Below are 21,774 nucleotides of genomic sequence, written 5' to 3' on the forward strand. Positions count from 1 at the left end.
CATCTGAATGTCATTTTGTAGGTAAAAGTTTCTCAGTGAACGCAGAAATAATGGCTGGGGGACCCACTTATTTTTGAATATTTGTTGAGCATGCACCTGTTGGTCAGGCAACATCACGGGTTTGTTTGATTTGTTTCACTTAGCACCACTCGGGCGAGTGCTGCATTAAACCAGTGATTAATTAGTCCCCTTTCTTCTGTTCCTTTATGCAAGAAGCTATCAAGTAAAATTACTCACAAAGTACAAGTAGGCCTACACAAACAAGAAACAGCAAATGTAAGAATATTTGTTTGTTTTTTTTGTTAAAGAAAAGACTTACTATCAATCCTCAGACCCCAGTCAAGCCATCAGACCAAAGAATGAAGCTTTTATGAGCTGTTGTCATCAAGCACAAAGTGATATTTACTGCACAAAGATGCTGTGCTCTTCCTTACTGAAAGCAACCAGCACACATCTCTTAATGTGATAAAAGCTCCGATAAAGAATTGCAGTGATGTGAACAGAGTAAGGTGATGCAGGACATGAGAAAACATGTGTCATTTTGTCTATTTAGAGGACAATGAAATTATTTTCAAAAACATTGTTGCACTCAGCTCAGTGGGTTTAAATCAAAGTGCAGTGCTACTTTACGCTTGAGGCATTTCAGTGTTTCCTCTTGATTGCAGAAAAGCCTCACAAATAAAATCACCAAACCTTATCCTGCAAACACAAATACACAGGACACTGACTTGAAAAGAATACTTTTATTTTGGTTATATATAACTTCTTATATACACAAATGAATGCTTATTCAAGTTATCTACTGCTGTCTGTATAAATGGATCTTTACCATTAATATAGCTAGAGAGGAGGAGAATGGGATGTTGTGCAGATACAAAATACACAGATATACAGTTACAGTAAAAATGCTATTAGGATAGCCAACATTCATGCACGAGAGCTGTTATCCTTGGGCTTACAGAAAGTACTGCACTGAATAAGGCATACAAACTGTTGCTGAAGATACAAAAAAGCTAATATCTCAAAGTACTAAGTTAAAGGCAACCAGATATGCTGCTTGCTGAAGTACTTTGACTTAGTACTTCAAGATACCCTATGACCTGGATGATTGAGAATCTTCATAGACAAATACAGTAACTATACAGGTGCACTATGGTTCACCCCATTTCTCATTGTCTTGTACAAGGTCAAGTGCAAAAACTTTTGAAAGGAAAAGTACAAAGACAAATTGAAAGCTAAATGCAGGCAGTGAGAGGCCGGAATAAATTAGCAAATGACAATGAATAAAAGGCGAAGGAAAAGAATGGAAACAAAATGAACAATTAGTGAACAGAGTCAAAATATGAATAAATTAGGGGGCATGAATAAAGGCAATACTGAATCAGAAAAACCATTTTAAATATGAAGACTTCATTTCGGAAAAGCTCTCATTTTGGGGGGAAAAAGGAGCTGCAGAAATTATTGGACATTCACTGTTCAGTGTTTCTAAAAATTGCTAATTGAAAGTGCCATTATGTTGTTAAAAAGATGTTACCTGCATACCTCCATAATGCACCGAATTTGTTTTTATTTTGTTGTTATTGTTTTTATGGAGAAAGGGTCCCGTTTCCACATGGAGAATCCCTCAACATGAAAACAGGCAAAGGGCAAGATGTAAATAATTACAGTTGTGTATAATGCCCAAACGTAATCAGGGAAATTAAGGACATAAATAAATAAATAAATACATAAATAAATAAACAAATAAATAAAATTGGAACATTCAAGCGCAACCATCCATTTTTCCCATGTTTTTATAATTTCTTTCTTGTGTACAGTAGGCTTAAGAGTCGTCCTCAGTTTTAATGATGTGGAAAAGTGTAACATTAAACAGGACCTGATGGCCGTTGTTCCAGCCATAGAGGGCGCGATCCCTGGCGTTGTAGTCCAGCATAGACATGTGGAAGTACTGGTTATGAAAGGGAATGTCTGTATACTCATATGTGGAGGTTTTAGTGGAGTAAGCATAGTAGACCTTGGCGCCGGTCAGGTGGGAGTTAGTGATGTAGAGCGTCCCACAGATCATAAAAGACTCGCCGGCATTCCTCTTTGAGTATTCTGTGTTCCATGTGTTGAGGATCTGGAGCGTGTCCGGGTTCAGCTGGCTGATGACGATGTTCCCGGCGTTCTGGTTGGTTGCGTACACGGCCCACAGGCCCAGCTCGTCCGCCATCAGGTCGATGTCGGAGAAGCCTCCCCAGGTGTAGGGGTACACGTTGTGGAAGCCTGCAGACTCTAGAGCCCTCTGGGTGACCACGCGGCCTGTCTCAAAGCTGTACCTCACTATAATGTTGCTCTGCATCTTGTTGTAGTACAGAGAGCCGTTGTACACCACGTGGTTGGTTCCAGCCCATTTGAAAGGCAGGTTGTAGGTTCTCGACTCGACTCCTGACACAAAATCGGCGATGGATTTATATTCTTTCACAATCTTGTTGTTGGTGTAGCTGTCCATGTACCAGACCTGAGGACAAATAAATACAACCATTGCTTTGATGTTTACTCACAAGAAACTGTGGCAGCTGTAAATTTACAAACACTAATATCTTTACCCAGCAGTCATGGGTGAAATTTTATAAAGCCTAACCACCTGTAAAACAAAAATGTCAATATATGGAAACAGGGCATTTCACTAAAAAAGAGTCTGACAGAACACAGGAGCTCCATAAAATGGGAAATAAAAACAGCCAGTGGCCAGACATTTGTTGGAGGCCGAACGTTCAATCATGGACTTTTATTCTCTTTATTGGTATTGATAAGGTCAAACGGGAACTGAAGGAGGGCAACGTTAACTACCTGAGGAAACAGGTAGTTAAATCTTTTTGGATTTATATCTCAGAATGCTGCATCCGAGTGGGATGAATAAGGATTTTAGTGTGTGAGTTTTAGAGTTATTTAATGAAAGAGAGTAAAGAGAGTTTTGTAGTTTTTTGTAGGTTTTTCTGATATTTACTAAGGTGTTTAAAGAGAAATGTTGGAGAAATGTATTGATAAGTAAGCCAGGCCAGTCTCTGTCATGTTTGCATGTTTTTGTTTGCACCTGTTTTTATCTGTGTGTGTTTGTGTACATGCAGGCGGTTGACACAATACAAAATCCTGCTCCATGCTATTAAACTGAATGGCAGTGGATGGTGGTAATAGACAAGACACGGAGCAAAGTGTCAGCAAAAGGCAGGCAGGAAGAAGAATAATGCTAGTTAGAGTTAGTGAGATCGCACACATGTATGTAAACAAAGGAATTTTCTAAACTTTGTATCAAAAAAATGTATCACAAAAAAGAAAATGTTCAAAGCAAGGAGAAAGGTTACGTTAAAAGTCTTTATATACTCATACTCAAATATTTATGCTACTCATACATTTGTGTTTCTCTCTTACCTTCCCTCTCTATTCCACTTCTTGTGCTTTCTTCGCAATCAACTGATCAGCCAATAATATCTTTGCTGTCAAACTTTAAATCTGTTTTCCTCTCAGTGTCTAGACTTTATCAGGACTCAAGGCTTCACTCCCCCCTTAAACATATGATGGTCATAATGATCACAATAAGGTCTAATTGCCAAAGACTATTCACATTTCTCATCTGTATTCACTCTTAATGAAGTCAAAATGTTATCCCCGAACAAATAATATTTTCTGTGACTAGTTTTTCCAGCTTTAACAGCAACTTCATCTTGGATTTACTGAGTGTGAAGTAATTTCTCTGACCCTATTCAGAGATTGTATGTGTGGCAGTTTTTACTTTTTAAGTAACCGTTTATTGTGTACTTTTATTTTGAAATGTAGGTGTTGAAGGTGCCATTAATGTGTCTAGTGCTCACTGGATAATTGATAAAGCCTCAGTAGGGCTGGACGATATGGGCAAAAATGTTATCACGATTAAAAGTTTAATATCTTTCGATATCGATAATTATCACGATACGTATCAAATAGTTTTTTCTTTTAAGTTTAAAGGCTGATTTTTGCTCCTGAGTGAAAGTTGAAGAAACCTGATGGTTAATTGTGGTTTAAACTTTTCTTTATGGTCAACACTTGATGCCAAACTGTGGATCACATCACAAATCTGAGATAGAACATTCAAAATATTTATGATAAAATCTTTGTCAACAAATATCTTTAAGTAAAATTAAGGAAAACCTTTTTCAGTCCTTTTTCCTCAACAGAATAAACATCTTAATCAGAAAAATTAAGTCCTAATTTGTGTATGATTCAAGTGAATATTGAATATTTATTGAACATTTGTTATGTTGTTATTGTTTTATTGTCCAGCTCTAAGCCTCAGTCATCTTGTGGTGAATATAAAGGCTGTGCTTTTACCCATTCTGTAAAACATGCTGATGAAGGCCAAAACACTTTAGGGAGAAAAAGTGCAAAGTCGTCCAGTAAATCACTTAGTGTTGTGTTATTTTTCACATTCAGTTAAAAGAATCCAACTATGGAACTGCTTCATGTCCATCAGGACATCAGGTTTTATGTTTGATCGCAGCAGTCAAGTGTACAAAAAAAGTTTTTGTGAGTATGATGTTGTAATTCAACGGCATCTGTCCCCCCTGAACAACAGGAGGGAAGCAGTTGTGTGTGTATCATTAAACTGCTCGCTGTAGCTTCAAAGGCTTGCTACATACAGCAAAAGCACATTAACTTGGCTCACCCTGTTGTTTTTGGGAGACGCCTGTGGGTCGGTCATCCAGGCTCCGAATCTGGTCCCTGAAGTTTTCACTGTCAGCGGCCCAGTGATCTTCATTAACTTGCCACATGCTGTGAACACATCACAAAGCCCCATGTCACATACAGCACAAACTGCATCAGCTCCACATAATAAAACTGCAGCCAATGTTACAGTGGTAATGTTGGAATAAATCTCAAAGCACTGGCTTGCTGAAATCTGGTAGTGGCTCCTTTTTTTTCTCCAAAAAATGGATAAACAAAAAAGTTCTAGATCTGGACTGTTCACCATCTGGACACTAGCACATGATTTTCTCTGCTGTTATAGAAATACAGAGAATAACCAGAGAAGCTGCCACAGTACAACAACTAGTAAAACCTCTTCCTATTGTATGTGTCAGAGCACAGTGAACATTTATCCCACATGGTTTAATATTTGAAGTACTTGAGCTGCACTTAATTCATCTTGCCAGACACTTTAATTGTGCCAAATGACAGTAGGCTATCACTTGCACGCAAGCTTGCGAGTTCCCTATTAAGTATTTAACTGCTATTTTACCTAATCAATCAAAGCTCATGCACAATGAATGCTTAAGTAATCATCTCGAGCTCAGACAGATTTCCAGCCACATCCCATTAGCATTCACATGTTAGCTCTTTACGTTGACACCTTGACAGGCTCCATCAGGGTTGATACCCTGGCAGTTGGCAAATTGGAGTTTATTCATGCAAACCTTTATCAAAGGCAAAGCTGCTCTGGAGGCAGAATTGATCTTATTAGCTGAGTTAAACCTCAATGGGTGGAGCAAAGGGACCAAAGCTTTTTAGTGTCAAACTGCAAAGGGCAGAAAATCAACCAGGATTAAATAAAAAAATACATACATCTAAAACAAACTTATCAATATCGATTTTGTATAAGCACTTTTTAAACTAGCAGCCGAGTACAAAAGCTTCATGATGCAACCACCTTTTTACCTCCAGCTTTGGGAAATTGTTCATTGACTGCAAATAGAGGGTGTTCTCAAGCCACAACATTATTTGTGCCTCCAGTAGCAGCTCTACTCTGTCCCCTGCTCTGTATCTAAAATGCCAATCTGCTGGTAGCTGCAAGAAATGTGCCTATAATCCCTCTGCCACAGGACAATCTTGGGTCACCATGCCCGGATCTACTTTTTTTGCTATGGACTTACTGAGTTTGTTCATACAGTTGCGAAGCCGATTTTCCAGGTTTAGGACCCTCTGTTGCAGCTCCTCGTAGTCGTAGGCGCCCATTTCCTCCTGGATGCCCATCAACACGCCAGACAGGTTCCTGATCTCCTCTTTGAACTGGGAGATGAGCTTGGCATCTGTCTTGTATTGCTCCAGGACAGGGATCAGCGGCTGCAGGGACTCCATCTTTCCCTTTAGCTCCTAGAAAAACACCAAGAATGCACCACTGCAAAAATACCTGTCTTAACAAAATCCCTGGAAAGACAGTTCAGTTTATTTCAAATGCAGCTGTTTCAGGGGATTTACATTTCAGGATTAACATTATGAACTAAGGCAGAATATGCAGAGAAGCACATTATCTCCTCCCTTTGGCACTTGTTTTCACTTGTATAGGAAAATTAGGATTCTAAGACTCAATATCTAGAGATAGGCAGATCAATGTCAAATTTGGAACTGCGACAACTGCATCTTAAATTAATGGGTTGATACTTGATCCCTCCTCTGTTTTGAACAAAATGCAGATTATTTTTTCAGTATAATTTGTTTTTCTCGCATTTTAAGTTGAAAAAGAAAAAGCTCTAGTAATACCTAAACAAATTCACTGGTGTATATAGTAATTGCTCTTATTATTATTTGTTATGTAATGTCTGTATCAATTAGACAATGTCAAAGCATATGGAAATCCTCTCTCTTCTCTGAAAATATATAATATAATATAAGTTCTTCTCCGTGAGAAGTATTAATATCAGCCATACCTGCCATAGTATTATTATTATGGTTATTCAAACATTGATGTATTGCCCATCTCTACCAATAAACTGTTGTCTTTTTTTTTTACATGCATCACTGCTGTTTTGTAAGGGTTAAGCAAATGGTTAATGGAAATGCTTCATGTAAACATCAGGATCTTGTCACTCTCACTGATGAAAGCATTTCAGCATCATCCAGCATGAAAGAATACATGCTGGATGATGCTTTCACAGCCTTTCTAGCTTTTTAAGACAATTTTGTCCTTGGCCAGGGAGTGGTAGATCTGTATTGATCTTATCAGCAATGAAAGTTTATCACTTCAGATGCTTCTCAGGTATCTTTAGAGGAGATCCTTTCACAGATTTTCCCTGTGATGCTTCTCACAAAGTTAAATATCAAACAAAAAATATACCTGAAAGTTTTTGTTGACGACCGTCTTCCTGTCCGATTCGATCTGTCGGAACTTTGACCGCAGTCCTTTGATCTGGCTCTCCATTCTCATGATATACTGAAAGTCCCTCTGCGTCCGCAGGTTCAGCACCTCGATTGACTGCGACATGTTCTGCACCTTTTGAAAAGATTGAAACAGCGCAGCATTGATTTTTCCGTCCACCACGAGATTAAAATGTCCTCCATGTTCAGCCGTTTAGTAGCCTACCATGCTCTAACTTCCCAAGGAACAAATCAACACTTTGACCTCCGATGTGATTGTCTTTTAACCATTCATGTGTGAGCTGAAAATAGCTCTGAATGGATTTTACATGGAGATGGGACTGTTACATGGCAGTTTTCTTGCTCTGTTTTCTCTCAGTTTCTAAGCCTATATCAGTTATAATTCAAAACAAATTGTCTTTTTTTAATGCCATAGATGAACTACTGAATCTAGTAGGTTAGATAACATATTTCAGAGTTGATATTTGACACAGAAACATTACAGAGTCTCTCTCTCTGGTTTAACAAAAGCTCACTGGGTTTATGGGGCATGTGAACAAGAAGAAATGTAGTCCTTTCTCCTTTTCGAGCAACTAACTAACATTACTGGAGCACATCGCTGGCAAAGTGGCACAACACTCACACATTGTGTTCTGCATACTTTTCTGGCTCTGGGAACCTGAAATGGCCTCACTGAAGCCCTGGGGAAGCTTAGTACATTAGTGTCAAAGGCCCCAGTGAATGACAGAGAACACCCTTTGGCATACAACATTAAAATGTAGGCTAGAGCAATGTTTCCTTATATGGCATATTAATTGAGGAAAGTGGCTCCGGTGCCGTGCTATTTGTTTGTTTGTAGATGCATTAAATCGCAACTGTCATGGGGGAAAAAAATATTTAATTTGAAATTAAAAGTCATGTTTCTACTTCAACTCACAGCGTTGGCTGTTTTCAGGGCTAAATTTATGAGATCAATTTAAAATGCACCGTTCTAGTCAAAAGAAAAAAAAAATCCACGGTGGTAGAAAGATTCTTGATTTGTGGAGATAGACCCCTTTCCAACAGAAATAAGTCTGATAATACTGTTAAATCTTAACACCAGCCTTGAATGGTCTGTTTCCAACAACGGGGGCACTCCAGTTCTGTAAAGGTGAGATGGAGAGCGTTCTCATCTTTTACAAGCAACCATTCAGCCGATGTCATCCATGTAATATATGCAGAAGTGGAAAATAGGGTTATAGACCTGGCTGGTGCAATCTCTCAGAGGATTAGGGCAACAAAGAAGCATGAATAACGATAGTAATCAATGCTATATGTCTATATGGATTTAGATGTGCTGGTTGCTTACAGTAAAAGTGTGTCTTAGAGAGCGAGTCTGTGCATTGTCACGCAAACAGAAATGTGTGCGGCTGCGTGCACATACCTTCTCCAGGAGCTGGCGGAGCTGTCTGCCTTTGGCATCTCTGGAGCACAGATTCTGTTCAGGTGCCACCACTGTGCAGATACAACGCCCATCTGCATCCTGTGCTGAGCTGTACACCTGCCACCCCTCCTTTGGCCGGATGGTCTGCATACAGAAACACAGGCACAGTCATAAATACACAGGCCACACATTTACAGACAGACACACTAAATAAATAACAGCGAGGATAACACTATCATGAAACTGATACACACAGCTGCTATGTTTTCTTGTTTTTTTCCTCATGGGTCATCCATTCTTCTGCTTTATGCCCCCAACGCTTTGACAATAACCAATTCCACTGACTTATAAAAAGTCTTTGAAAGTGCTTTTGCTGTAAGATATTCCTCCACAGTATATCGTCTCGAGTGAATTTCCTCTTAAACAATAAATAGTGTTTCCTGGCCTTGATGAATAACCCGAGTGCTGAAATTCTTCTGTTTCTCCTCACTAGGCCCTACAATGCCTTAACTGAGTCCTGCTGGGAGACGCAGATAAACCTGATTTGTGGGAGCTTCTCCCATTCTTTATTACATTCAATATGCTCCACAGCACAGAGTGTAAAGCTTAAAGAACATAAAGTTATGCATCATAAGACAATGTTGCATATTTGAATGCTACACTATCAACTAATGTCGGAGTGTACACAGTAAAAACTAGTTTTGCTCCAAATATTGATCAAAGTGTCCTGAAATGTTGTTGATCAGACACATAAACCGCATCAGTATTTGAACAATACTGCTGTTTACTGTCAGCATGGGAAATTAACACAAGCCTCCAGCCAAGTACTGGCAACCTTCGACTGCGGATGGTAAATTTGTCTGCACTACCAGTGTCTTTGGCAGCCAACCAACTATTATTTGGATTTTGTTTTACATTCTGAAACTCAAATCTGGCTGAAGAGCAGCATGTGAAACATGTGAACTTTGGCATCCAGCAGCCTTTGAAACTTGTGGGTAGAAAAAGTGTCCTGTTTTCATAGTGCAGGCATCCTTTCCTTCTCCCATTCATCCTTGCCTGTCAGCCTGAGCAGTTTAAAGAGCGTTTGGAACCAGCCATGAAAGATCATGTCCCTTCTGAGCAGGCGAAGATGTAGCGTCAAGGAGAAAGCTCAGTCTTTGACTCATCATTTTCACCTACTGAGAGATTGCTTTTTTGTTTTTTAGGTAAAACGTGGACATATCATTTGACACTGTATTATTCTCATTAAAAGTTCTGCATTTTAAGAATGAAATCACTGTTTAAACATTTTATTAGTATTTTGCAATTGAGAATTTGTTATTGTTATTATTATATATTATATGTTATTGTACTACTATTTTAGTTTTTAAACACCTGAGTCCTCTGCCATAGCTTCTTTTCACTTTCTTATCTTGAAGTCAAAAATTAAAACCATACCTTCCATGCTATCATTCTCCTGAGCTTTCATTCTTTCCCCCAGCACAACTCTCTTATGTTGCCTTTATCAGATTGTAAGAAAATTGTTTCAGGTATTTTCAAAGCACTGCAGCCCTGCTCTTTGTCCACCTTGCTATTGGTTGCTGGTAAAGTTTGTAATCTAGGAATTAAGGCTTTTTCTACTGATGCCCTGATGATAAGTTGGTTCTGATAGGATTATTAGATAAAGCCACCAAAGCAGAATATATTGATCTCACTTTTACAATCTGTTATTAAATTATTCTAAAGAATGAAACTACACTGAAAAGCAGCAGAAGGAATAGTGATATTGCGTTGAATTATCTGGGGGTCATGTGTGGTACATTGTAGTAGTGTTAGAAATGATACTGGATGGGTTGACTGTAGCTGGAATGCGCCACTCTGTCATGGCATCATAACTGAATGGGATAAAAGAGGGGAAAAAAACACCCTCAGCTCTTTTCTTTCTTTTCTTTACTCTGCTTTGAAATACTCCTAAAAAGAAGCCAGTTTCACTAATCTGTTAAAACGGTCTTTCTCCTGTCTTTAGAGTGACGCACATCCTTTCCCCTCTTCTCACTCTCACATTTCCTCATATTAAAATGAATCTGTAGCTCAGCCAAGCCAGATGCACTCTCCAACAAGGCTTTTTTTATTTGTGAGGAACTCAGCAGAAAGAGTTTTTCTCTCATTAAATAATTCAGACAGCTGGGTCCTCTTTTGTCTTTTTCCGTTCATTTAGACTTTTCCCACAGATCTCTGTACAGTTCCGAGTATTGACTCAGCCTGTAAACATTTCCTGTTTTTGTGAATTAAAAAAAAGAAACATTAATTCTGCACACCACTTTCAATCGTGGCAAGGTAACAGCGAAGCCAGTGCTTTGCAATCAAGACACTGGCACAGGGATTGTGCTCTGCATGGGTGGGATGAACCTAATCGACCATTGTTCTTGTCCAAATGGCTTGGTGATCTGCAAGCTGCTCCTCCTAATTTGGGACAGTGCTACCAAATGCATTTCCATTTTGGAAGCTTAAACTGGCAGGATAATCAAAACACATCACACTTAATATTAAAACATAGAATAACAAGCAACTATCTTGCCACAAAACTGTATAAGTAATAATGTGTATATGTAAAAATTATTGAACCATTTCAGCTAAAGTCAGTTTTGCAGAATGAGAAAGAGAGAGTTATATGCTGCTTGGCAATACTCCAGGATCAATATGAGTGCTATGTGGTTGATGTAGGCAATAAACATGAGTGCTGTGGGGGTGTCTCTTCCTCTACCACCACTTTAAATGCCCTATTTTTATTACAGATGATTTTTTTCTCCAAAACATATCTGCATATTAGTGATCATTTCTGCCAATACTGGAGTGTGTACAGGCTAGAAGTGAAGCAGACAAACATGCTAAATGCCTGGAAACTGAAATGACTCATTTCTCTGTTGCTGCTCATTCACCAACCTTTGTGCAGTGCTCCACCCTAATCAAAGACGCCCCCCAATGAAATGAACTTTAAAAACAAGGACACTGCATGGAACAGCTCGTGTTGAAGTTCATTCTGATCTTTTTATTAAAGAAATGTCAAGTAAACTCACCACTGATGGGCAGTATCCGAACAGCAGCAGGAACAGCAGCGGGTTCAGGACCAGGGACAGCGACCACATTCTGTCTGCTGGTACAATGTTTCCCTCCTCCGCTACTGGAACAAAAAAAAAAAAAATCACGCAAGTTTCTGCCCGTGGGCTCGCGCCACCACGTCCACTACGCGCTGGTTAAAACCATGGCTTCCTTGGCAGAAGAGGGGAGCATCCAACCACTCGTCCCCGTTACGCATGCCATGTGGGCAGCGGGGAGAAACCTCGTCACTGCAAGGAAGAAAAAGTTTGTGGGGGCATGCACGCGGCGAAAACCCTCACTGCGTGTAGGTTATAGAGACCCTTCTTCACGGATATGACATCATCCAGCTCCCTCTCTTGACTTTTAATGAATCCAGTTTGTTGTGTGTGAGAACTGGAGGAACCACCGGCAGCTGTGGGGTGACAAAAGTTGCAGCTGGCAGTATTCACCAGAAAATAGGAGATAGAGGCGCGAGATCGGAGGCGGGCTGCTGCTGCTTTTTGAGCCCGAGTGCACGCGCAAAAGAGAGAGAGAGCGCGCAACAGAGACTGAGAGAGCGAGAGAGAGCTATCACAGTATAGCCTTTTTCTTTTTTTCTTTTTGTACAGATTATGTGTGGAAACATATGGCAAAGAATATTAGTGTTTCATTTCGGTGAACCACTTTAGTGTGTCGGTGCGATTAGGAAATTAAAGGTTCAGTTCACCATAATTACCTAAAAACTTGTCCCAGCTTACCGCTAATGTTATATGGCAGTCCATTTATGCCAAGAAAAAAAAGTTTCTTTCCGAGTAAACTGGTTATTTGAAAATTACCTGTAGACAGGAGGTAATTTTAAACAGCATCATACACTTGCACATATATAAGTAAATTTATTTTTTCCTGTAGTTGCTCCTTCAATGTTTACCTTTTTTAACACTGGCTTCCCCTGGTCACCCCATGTTCTACATCACACCACTATGACCTGCGGGTAATTCCCTCAGGCAAAGTCTGCAGAGATATGGAAAGTGTACATAAAGTGCGCAAAATGTCGGCGAAACAGCCCTCATGCACTTGACAGTTTGACAGTTGGGCAGCCCTAAAACCTCACAGACTCACCACCCTAAACCCTGTTGTGCACTGTTACACACCGTTTCAAGGAGACATGAGCCCTGAAACCATAGCAAACTTTACACAAAATTTAAACTAGGCAAAAATGTTTAGTGTCATATAGTTTTCATGCATGGACAATGCAAAATGATTCGCTAGTGCCCCCTGAGTTCAGCTCCTATGCAAGGTTTCACCAAATTGTACAGAAATTTTGTGGCAGATTATTATGTCCAGACCGACAAAAAAAGCCACAGGGAGCAATGCCCTAAACCCAACCGGAAGTCGCCCATTTTGAATTAAATTGTCACTTTTGGCGATTCACAGGTTCTGTACTTTAAAGAACCCCTCCTACAAAATTTTTCCGATAGACTAGATTTTTGGTCTGCAGTCTTAAGGCACTGACGTTAAAAAGTTGTGCTATCTGTGAGTTTTTGTGAAACGGCGTGTCAGTGGTGTGGTGTTGAAAATCGATAATTCGGCAACAAACAAAAAAGTCTTATTACTTTATTGTATATGCTCAAATCTGTACCAAACTTTACATGTTTTACAACTGTCCCGCCCTGGACGCATCTACATGCCAATATTCACTCTATGTCATAGTGCCACCTCGCGGTAGAGTCTGTAATGATTGGCTGTAGCTGCGCCACCTTTCTGTATCATCTGCACATGCGCAGACTTATTGCTGCCCAGTTTGTACCATACATGTGTGAACACTCTAGACAGAAGCCCATAATTTAAAATACTTTATTAACAACACAATATTAAACAAATACACAAAAGCAGGGATATTATTAGCATAAAGACTGAAATTAAAATTAAAGTCTCTAGCTCAATTTGTTTTTGTTTCCATAATCCTAAATGCTAAAGTGATCTGGGAAAGTATAATAAGCAAACATACTATGGACATGTAAAAATATTAATATTGCAAATTTCTGCCATTTATACTCCATACCCACACTGTTACAAAGGTCTGGAAACATTTTTAAACTGAAACTCCAATCTTGGTATGCATGTTTTCACACCAGTGAAAGCTTCATATTAAAGGCAAGCAGTATTAACAGTTAACAGTCCCATTGCATGTGGTCACAGTAAGCAGGCACAAATAGAAAACAATAATACAACCAGCATGATTAATGCATCTGTTTATTGAGGATGTCCACAAATTTTGCATAAAATTAATAAAACAGAATAATAGATAATAGATAGATAAACTTTATTGTCATTTCACCTGGTAGTTCAATAAGCAGAGCAACAAAAAGTTGTTTCAGTAGAGTTCAGTACACACTAAGCAGCCAAAACTCACAACAATGTTTCATACTGTAGTCCTTTTGTTGAATTTTAAAGCTTCACCTTTACTGTCTAGGTAACGGGGCTGTAGGTGTGTGTGTGTGCGCGTGTGTGCATTGTGGGGGATATGTGATCGGGATGGGGAGTGGCAACAGTCCATTTGTGATTCTCACGGCTTGTGGAAACAAACTGTTCAGCATCCTGCTTGATCTGCAGCTGATGCTTCTGTACCTACTCCCAGATGGCAGGAGGGAGAAGATGTGATGAGATGGGTGGTTTAAGTCCTTAATGATGGAGATGGCTCTGTAAATGCAGCGTTGCTGGTAGATCTCGCTTAGGTAGGGGAGTGGAGCACCAATGATCTTGCTGGATGTCTTCACGACCCTGTTTAGTTGTTCTTTTTCATGGGCCGTACAGCTTCCAAACCAGGAAGTGAGACCATAGGTCAGGATGGTTTCAGTGGCCCCCTTGTAAAAGGTAGTGAGGTGTACAGACGGGAGACATGCTTTCCTGAGTCTCCGAAGGGGGTGAAGCCGCTGCTGTGCTCTTTTGATGACGGCTGTGGTGTTGATAGTCCAGGTCAGGTTGTTGGCTAAGTGTACTCCCTTAGCCAACAACAAATACCACAATACAATAAAATAGGATAAAAAATACAGAACAATAAAAAAAATGTGGGCAAGGTTCTTTATAGAAACATAAACATTAACTAATAAATTAATAATGGTTATTTTTTAAAAAAAAGATTATTCAGCTGCAATGAATAACTTCTATTTACAAAGCTGTACTTATTTGTCCATTTGTTGTACTTATATGTTCAACTTTTGCTGCACTGAGATGTGATTACCTACCTGCTGCTTCTGCTGCGCCATTACTTTGTATTATTTATGTTATTGTCTTCTTCTTCAAATCCTGCCTTCTTGTCTGATGAACTTTGACCTACACCGAGCCCCCAAAACCCACTCATGCCACACCCCTTGAGCTACAGTCCGCAGCAGCACCCTTCTCAGAGTAAGAGTCTGTGTCTTGAAATAGAGCAGTTAAAATCTTTCAAGGATATTGTATTGATATGGTATGATATTCTTACTGTATTGCAAGACACCATGCTATGTTAAAAAAAACAGGGTAAACACTCCTGATTACCTAGACCTCATTACCATATAGGAATCTAAAATCTGTCATATTACTGAAGCAAATGACACAAAGCTTTCTGTAGCGTAGTATTGTTTTAATGTTCCTCTCTGGCCAAAGCCGTTAGTCACATACTCTCATATGACACAATATTTTCAGTGCTTAAAATAATTGAGACAAGGTATTAAATAATGCGTAGCTGCTCATTATGCATACAAATAGAGTTCACAGTTTGTGCAGGAGTAAGACACGCAGCTATTTTTTCAGCTTTCACACTCAAGCTGTTTTACTTCAGTTGAGATTTATATGAGACCACTGGCAAATTTTGGTCTGAACATAAACCTTCAGACATTTGCTGTTTTGAAGTAAATATGTTTGGCGAAAAATAGTGCTACGGGCTACGTTTGTTTGACATTTATCTGGTTTCTCCTTGCCATTTTTTCCCACTGTTGTTCAAGAATGTTTTCTGTAGCATTTGAAGAAGTAACTGATAAAACTACATGACCTTTAGAGAGAAAAATGTAGCAGTAAAACATTCTAAGTTTTAATGGGAACACTATCATTGCATCAACTAGGAATCTTTTTTCAAATGAATCTCTTTTGCTAAAATAATTCTTAGTTGTTAGGTTATAACATTTATCTCATCTCTGAAATATGCCGGGAAAATTGTTCACCTAAAGAGCTATTGACTTTAGCCCAATCCATGGCTTCTGTACTTTGATTGCTATTCAGACCATTCTCTAGCGGATGAGCTCACAGGCTGCAGCAAGAGCATGTCCTTGACTGCAGTAGGAAGCCTTTTCACTTTTGCTTGCCAATCAACGTTTCACCTTTTCTAAGGAAAATGGACAGATTGTTCTTTTTGTCTTTGTTAAGACGTTGGAAAGCAGCAAAGGAGACAAGAGGCTGCAAATCTCTCAGGTCAGGTTAGGTGAGTTGGTGCACACATTTGTCATGGCGTGGGTGAAGTGGTCAGCTTTTAAGCCATCTCTGGGAACTTCAGGCAATGCTAATGTAAGAACAGCTAGTATAAACTAGAGACCTGAGGAGTAGGGTAGTTTCCAGGCTCTCTCCAGATCAGCTGTCAGCAGCAGGTTGGGATGAGGCGATGGGTTGGGCAATGAAGCACAGTACTGTTGGAGTGTTTCCCAGTGAAACTGTTTGAACAGGGAATACTTGAACTCAAGGAGTGTCTCTGACAGGAGAAGGAGACATAACTTTCTTGGCGCACTTGAACAAAGGGTTTTCGTGAGCCATGACCTGCATTCCTGATGAGCTTCTCTCCAGCAATAACAGTGGCTGCTGCTTGCTTTGTGGCTCAACCCAGTTCAAATTGGTTATTACACATGATGAGCCGAGGGTATCTTTTGCAGTTCAAATACACTTTCAAAATTGCTACAAAGAATGTATTTACTGAAGTGCTGAAAAACATCAATAGACTACTGAAAAATGTTAATGCTGTAAACACAGCAAATGTATTGTGTCTGTAAGAATTCTGCCTTTCAAGAAAATATCATCAGAGAGAACAAGCAATTATTTTGCTACAAAAGAGACACCAGTCAATACAGGCTGCTTCCAGTGTTCCTCTGCAAATAGCTGAAAATAACGTGGCATGGTAACAAGTCATTTTTATCTTCCTTTATCCAGGAAAGTATACACTTCTATTTGATCTTTTGATTCAGTTACAAACTTTTACACCTAGTATTTTTACAGTACAATTGCCGTTTTCTACACTTGATAAATACCTTGGTCAAGAGCAGCCTGATGTCAGTTAGCTGCCCAGATTTTGCCCCCGTCTATCCAGGTTCATCTAGTTCATCTATCCAGTGAGATTTGCGGTGTTGAAGTAACACTATAAGGGTCTAAAGATATAACGTGTTGTATGCAGTACAGATTTTAAAGCCTTTAAAAGCCAGTTCTGATTTTGGGCTAATCAAATTAAATTAACTATCTGAAGACTGATTAAGTTAAAAGGGGAAATCATCATCATCAGTCATCTGAATTGTACTGGCAATTAAGAGAAACATTTTTGATCGCTAATGTTACTGTCATACAACCTGGTTCTTGAATGCCCATGAATTGACTTTAACAGACCAAAAAAAAAAAAAAAAAACTACATAGAAAAACCTTGATGTATTGTTAAGTTCTATCAAATAGCCAACTTTCTCAATTAGCTGCAATACTATGCTAATTAGCTACACTAGCTATATCTTTTAGCTAACATAATAGGATTGCCTGTGCACCCTACATTTGCCATATATGGATGAGCCTGGACACATGCCATTTTAACTTAAATTTTATTACATTTCTGGATGTTGCAAATTGAGTACAAAACACAGTCCTCAACCCACATTGTTATATGTAAATATATATATATATATATATATATATATATATATATATATATATATATATATATATGTGTGTGTGTGTGTGTGTGTATATATTTTGTAAAACAAAATGTACAATTGTAAGAGAATATATGTGGTGAGGTAGCTCAATTGTCTGTTTGTTTGGGGTTTTTTGTGTGTGGGTCATTGGTGTTTCTTCCAATTTAAACCACCCAAGTAAGACAAACCGACTCTGAATTGTCCATTGCCTTAAATCTGATTGTCTGTCTGTCCATGTTAGTCCACAGAGTGGAAACTTTCCAGGGTGCATTCTTGTCCTCTGGCTTAATTCAATGGTCCAGCCCTTCATGACACTGGAAAGGATGAAATGGGTAGAGAAAATGTGTAAGAACAGAGGAGGGAGAATTTAACAGTTCCACAATATAGACAAAAATAAAAATAAAATCTCCTCCCCTTTTTTCCCCTTTCTTTGGAAACAGCCTCTCATCAGATGTGACTGCAGCCCACGGCAGCCCTGGAGTTTTGACAGAATATTTCAGGCATGCTGACCAAAGTGGCCGCCCCAACAGATTGGCTGTGACCAGCTGGGTTTAGGCATGGGGTTTGGAGTGGATAAGTTTGGAATACGCAAGCAGCCCCTTACCCCAGTAACACCCTCTCATTGGACAACAGCATTATTTTCTTTTTCTTGTTTTGATGCTGTAGCCATTTTCACCTAACAGCAAAACATGTTGTTCTGCCTTCAAAGATGAAAAACAGGTGGCACTGTATTCATTTAAAAAATGAGAAGAAAATGACGACTTGCCATCAGCCCAAGCAAAATTGTCAGGCACACACACTTAATAATTACTCATCACCATATGGGCTTGCTCTGACCAAAACACGATAGAGGTTTAAGAAGTACGCACAGAGCTCTTCTAACAGATGCAATGATTCACACAGCAGAATGATAACAGTTTTTGTGCAGAAAGCCAAAACAAAGCAGACTTCACAAAATTGGTTTTGCTGTATGTAGGCTTGAAAACATTACTGAGACATGGGGGGTGACGAGGCAGTGAGATAGGTTTGTTTATGGGAGTATTGTACAACTACAATTCCAAAATACATTCAACTGATTGCATGTAGCTTTTGTAATTCTGTACTGTGTGTCAGATCAAAAATTGTAAAGTAAAGTAGAATAGTTTTATTTGAAGACATGTAAAACAATAGCGTAATACTGCACGAAATGTCAGGAACCATGCTTAAACTTATGTTTATGACTGTAGTCAATATCCTTTGTTGCGTTTTACCCTATAATGCCACTTTATTACTGTATTGAAAGCCTGAAAGATTTTTGGTGAATGTTTAACAGTGGTCATAGAAATAGTTTGAACATGAACACATCAGAGGTATTTGTGTTGTCATAGTTGTGTCATTGTTGATATCATAGATGTGTCAAAAGTGAGTGTTGAAAGCCAACCTCCTCTGCAGCTGGGAAAATTATTGGTAAGGATAAAAAAACGAATATATTGCTCTGGCTCTTTCTGGATATTTTCCTAAAAATACAAAGGCTTTAATGATGAATAATTTTTAGATTTTCTTTATTCTAAAGTAACACTAAAACCTAACCCTAAAACGTTTAAAAATGAAACCCTTCACATATCATATTGAATTCACCATCACTACAGGACGACAGGCACAAGAAACAAACACAATTCCTTTTGTTGTGTTCTTTGGCTGTTTTTGAAGTGATGGAAAATCATATTCACTGTTGCCTAACATCTATTTTGTAAAAATATATCCCATGGTTTACATCCTTCATTATCATAAATGTAATCTGTTCCTTCACACTAGCCACTGCTAAAATGACAAACTCCCTGGGAAGAAAAGATAATTACTGTCAATTTGCATTTGCTGTGGACTCTTCAGCAGCATGGACAAACACTCCACTAGTTATTATTATTATGTCAACATTATGTGGATTACTGTATGTGGATAAATGTAGCCGCACTGAACTCTATGGAATGATGTTGTTTGAAATATATAAATTGAACTGTGCTGTCTCAGAAAATTGAACGTTTTGGTGGTTGTCGTGCTTTAAATTGACCAGAATTTTGAAAGGGTCACTCACACTCACAGGTAGCAAAGACTTTTCAGCTGTAGTTGTTCAAAACCCATAAGAGAACATTAACAATGTATGACAACTGGGCTGAAATAGGGGACATTTTTGAGGCAAGGGAAAAATGTATGTCTGACATGTGGTCTGACTGTATTTTCTACAAAATCCAGTGGTGCAGTTAGGAAGCCTAATCAGCCTGGGGAGTGTTGTCATTCAGTGTTGGCACGTAAGATCTCAACAGACATGCATTGTGTGAACAAGCAAGGTAGCTCGATACACTGGACTCAGTTTGCTATAAATATATATAATTATAATCTGAAATTGAATGCAAAGATTGCAATGTGCATTTGGCAAAGCACCAAACATTTATTTCAGTTGTACATAGGTTGTAAACATACTGTAATTACACAGGTTTGAAAGCGTCTCTGAAGTCTGCGCTATCATAGCTTAAAGCCAAGGAGGTGGGGATGCAAACAGATCTTGATCAAAGTCAAATCTGAGTCAGAGAAAGAAACTGGTAGAGATCACAGTGCCTGGGCTCAGCAGAATCAATCACATGAATCAAACCACTAATCCTCCTAATCTTAAATTATCATGGTGAAGGAAGGTAATATGTGTCAGGCGGAGCAGAATCACAAGAGCACTAATCATTTCTGCACTCAGATAGCCAACAATACAGACATTCAACCCAACATTTTTCAGAATCCAGTTTTAATATTTTTGAACGAACAATTCAAGGCACATTGTGTTCATTGTTACAAGGAAAAACTCGACAGGGCTTTTTTTCGTGAATTAAAAATAACAACAATTTAACTAAACAAATTTAACTCTACACACACACAAAAAAGATTTTAGTAAGTTAGCCATCACAAATAAGGGTCAATCTTGATTGTGTTATCAAGATTCAAACATGGTTTAAGAACCAAATGTGTCCACATTTTTAAAAGAAACTGAGATATAGATAAAATCTGGGAGAATAAAGTTTAGAAGAACAGGCCTTTTCTTGCAATATTTATATTAATATCTCATTTTATTATGGCTTAATGTCCTGATGGGCATACCAACTGGTATGTCATGAAACAAAGACAAAATGCTTCTAGACTTAGGTGTTATGTTCCACTTTGGTTTGCTCTCATAAAAATCAAATATTGAAGGGTATATTATTTACAAAAAGATTATTTTATACTTACAAATTGGAATGTTTTCAAAAGACATTATAATTCTTAGCAAATTAGTTTTTAACACACATCAAATATATTCATTGGATTTATTTCTATATAGTTTACCAAAATTTTATTTAAACTCTAAGAGCTGGGGCACATGCAAGTTGTAAGAGTGGATTCGGAAAGGAACAATATTGTACAAAATAATAATAATAATTACAGTTTTATCAAAAAGCACTTTTTGTAGCACCTTGAGTGTTTTGTGATTCTGCACAAAAGCACCTCTGTGGTTGTATTCAGAGCAGCACCTGGAGCATCCAGAGAGGGAGGCGTGGTGGGAGGGGAAGGACAAGGGAGGATGGGGCTTGGGGTGAGTGGATCCTCTCTCTGTTGCTGAAAGTGCGCCACTGTCCGCCACGGCATCAAATGTCCTTTTCCTGATGTCACTCCCATTACTACATGTAAGTTAAAGTCATGTGATTCTGGCCCTACAAGGGCGAGGAGTAGTTCCCCCTGGTTGGCGCTTTCATGACAGGGCCTAGGGGCACTCTTCTTCTCCGGGCTTGAGTGGATCTTCTCGGCAACAAAAGAAAACACAGGTTTTAACTTTGCGGGGAGAGAAGTTAAAGGTTGTCGGATCTCAGCATGTGGGTGTTAATATGTACCCTCTGACCCTGTCCTTCAGCGGGGAGTAGGGGCGTGTCTAGCCGAGGAAACAGACAGGGCCGACCTCAAAGCCAAACCTCTGGTTGGAATCCCCAAAGTCATTCAGCATGACGTCAATGATGGGCAACTGGTCAATGCGGGGAGTGTTGATGTCCATCACCGTCTTTGAATAGCCCTGCTTCATCTGCGAACATAAAGGGCAGACAAGGAGAAGGTATTTAGTAAGGTGGTGCAGGTACGGCTCGCAAAATCTTTTAGGCGAGATGTTTAATGAAAATGACTTTTATAATAATGATCAAAACACGTTTTTTTTTTTATTTTGTGGGAGGGAAAACATAAGGGATCCTAATGACCTTGACATGGCAGGTATATAAAAAGGACGACTGGATGGACAGATAGTATAAT

At 39.0% G+C, this 21,774-nt stretch overlaps 2 protein-coding genes across 4 annotated transcripts in view; both read right to left on the reverse strand.

The window, feature by feature from the left end:
- Positions 1 to 1,773: 1,773 nt before the first annotated feature.
- Positions 1,774 to 11,634, reverse strand: LOC123972592 (noelin-3-like). The gene is made up of 6 exons (XM_046052127.1): positions 11,566 to 11,634; positions 8,510 to 8,653; positions 7,067 to 7,222; positions 5,886 to 6,105; positions 4,682 to 4,788; positions 1,774 to 2,500 (listed from the first exon to the last, which is right to left on the reverse strand). The coding sequence occupies exons 1-6, from the start codon at positions 11,632 to 11,634 to the stop codon at positions 1,823 to 1,825; spliced, it is 1,374 nt and encodes a 457-aa protein (XP_045908083.1). The 3' UTR covers positions 1,774 to 1,822.
- Positions 11,635 to 19,886: 8,252 nt separating this feature from the next.
- LOC123972315 (collagen alpha-1(XI) chain-like) overlaps positions 19,887 to 21,774 on the reverse strand; it is a 118,365-nt gene continuing 116,477 nt past the window's right edge. For 2 of the 3 annotated variants that reach the window (XM_046051721.1, XM_046051720.1), the window contains one exon: positions 19,887 to 21,553. In XM_046051721.1, the coding sequence (XP_045907677.1) occupies positions 21,407 to 21,553 (147 nt within the window). In that variant the 3' untranslated portion in view covers positions 19,887 to 21,406. The remainder of the gene's footprint in view (positions 21,554 to 21,774) is intronic. The other variant, XM_046051719.1, reaches the window with a different exon arrangement.

This window comes from Micropterus dolomieu, linkage group LG06, assembly GCF_021292245.1.
Source record: "Micropterus dolomieu isolate WLL.071019.BEF.003 ecotype Adirondacks linkage group LG06, ASM2129224v1, whole genome shotgun sequence".
Taxonomy (NCBI): Eukaryota; Metazoa; Chordata; class Actinopteri; order Centrarchiformes; family Centrarchidae; genus Micropterus; species Micropterus dolomieu.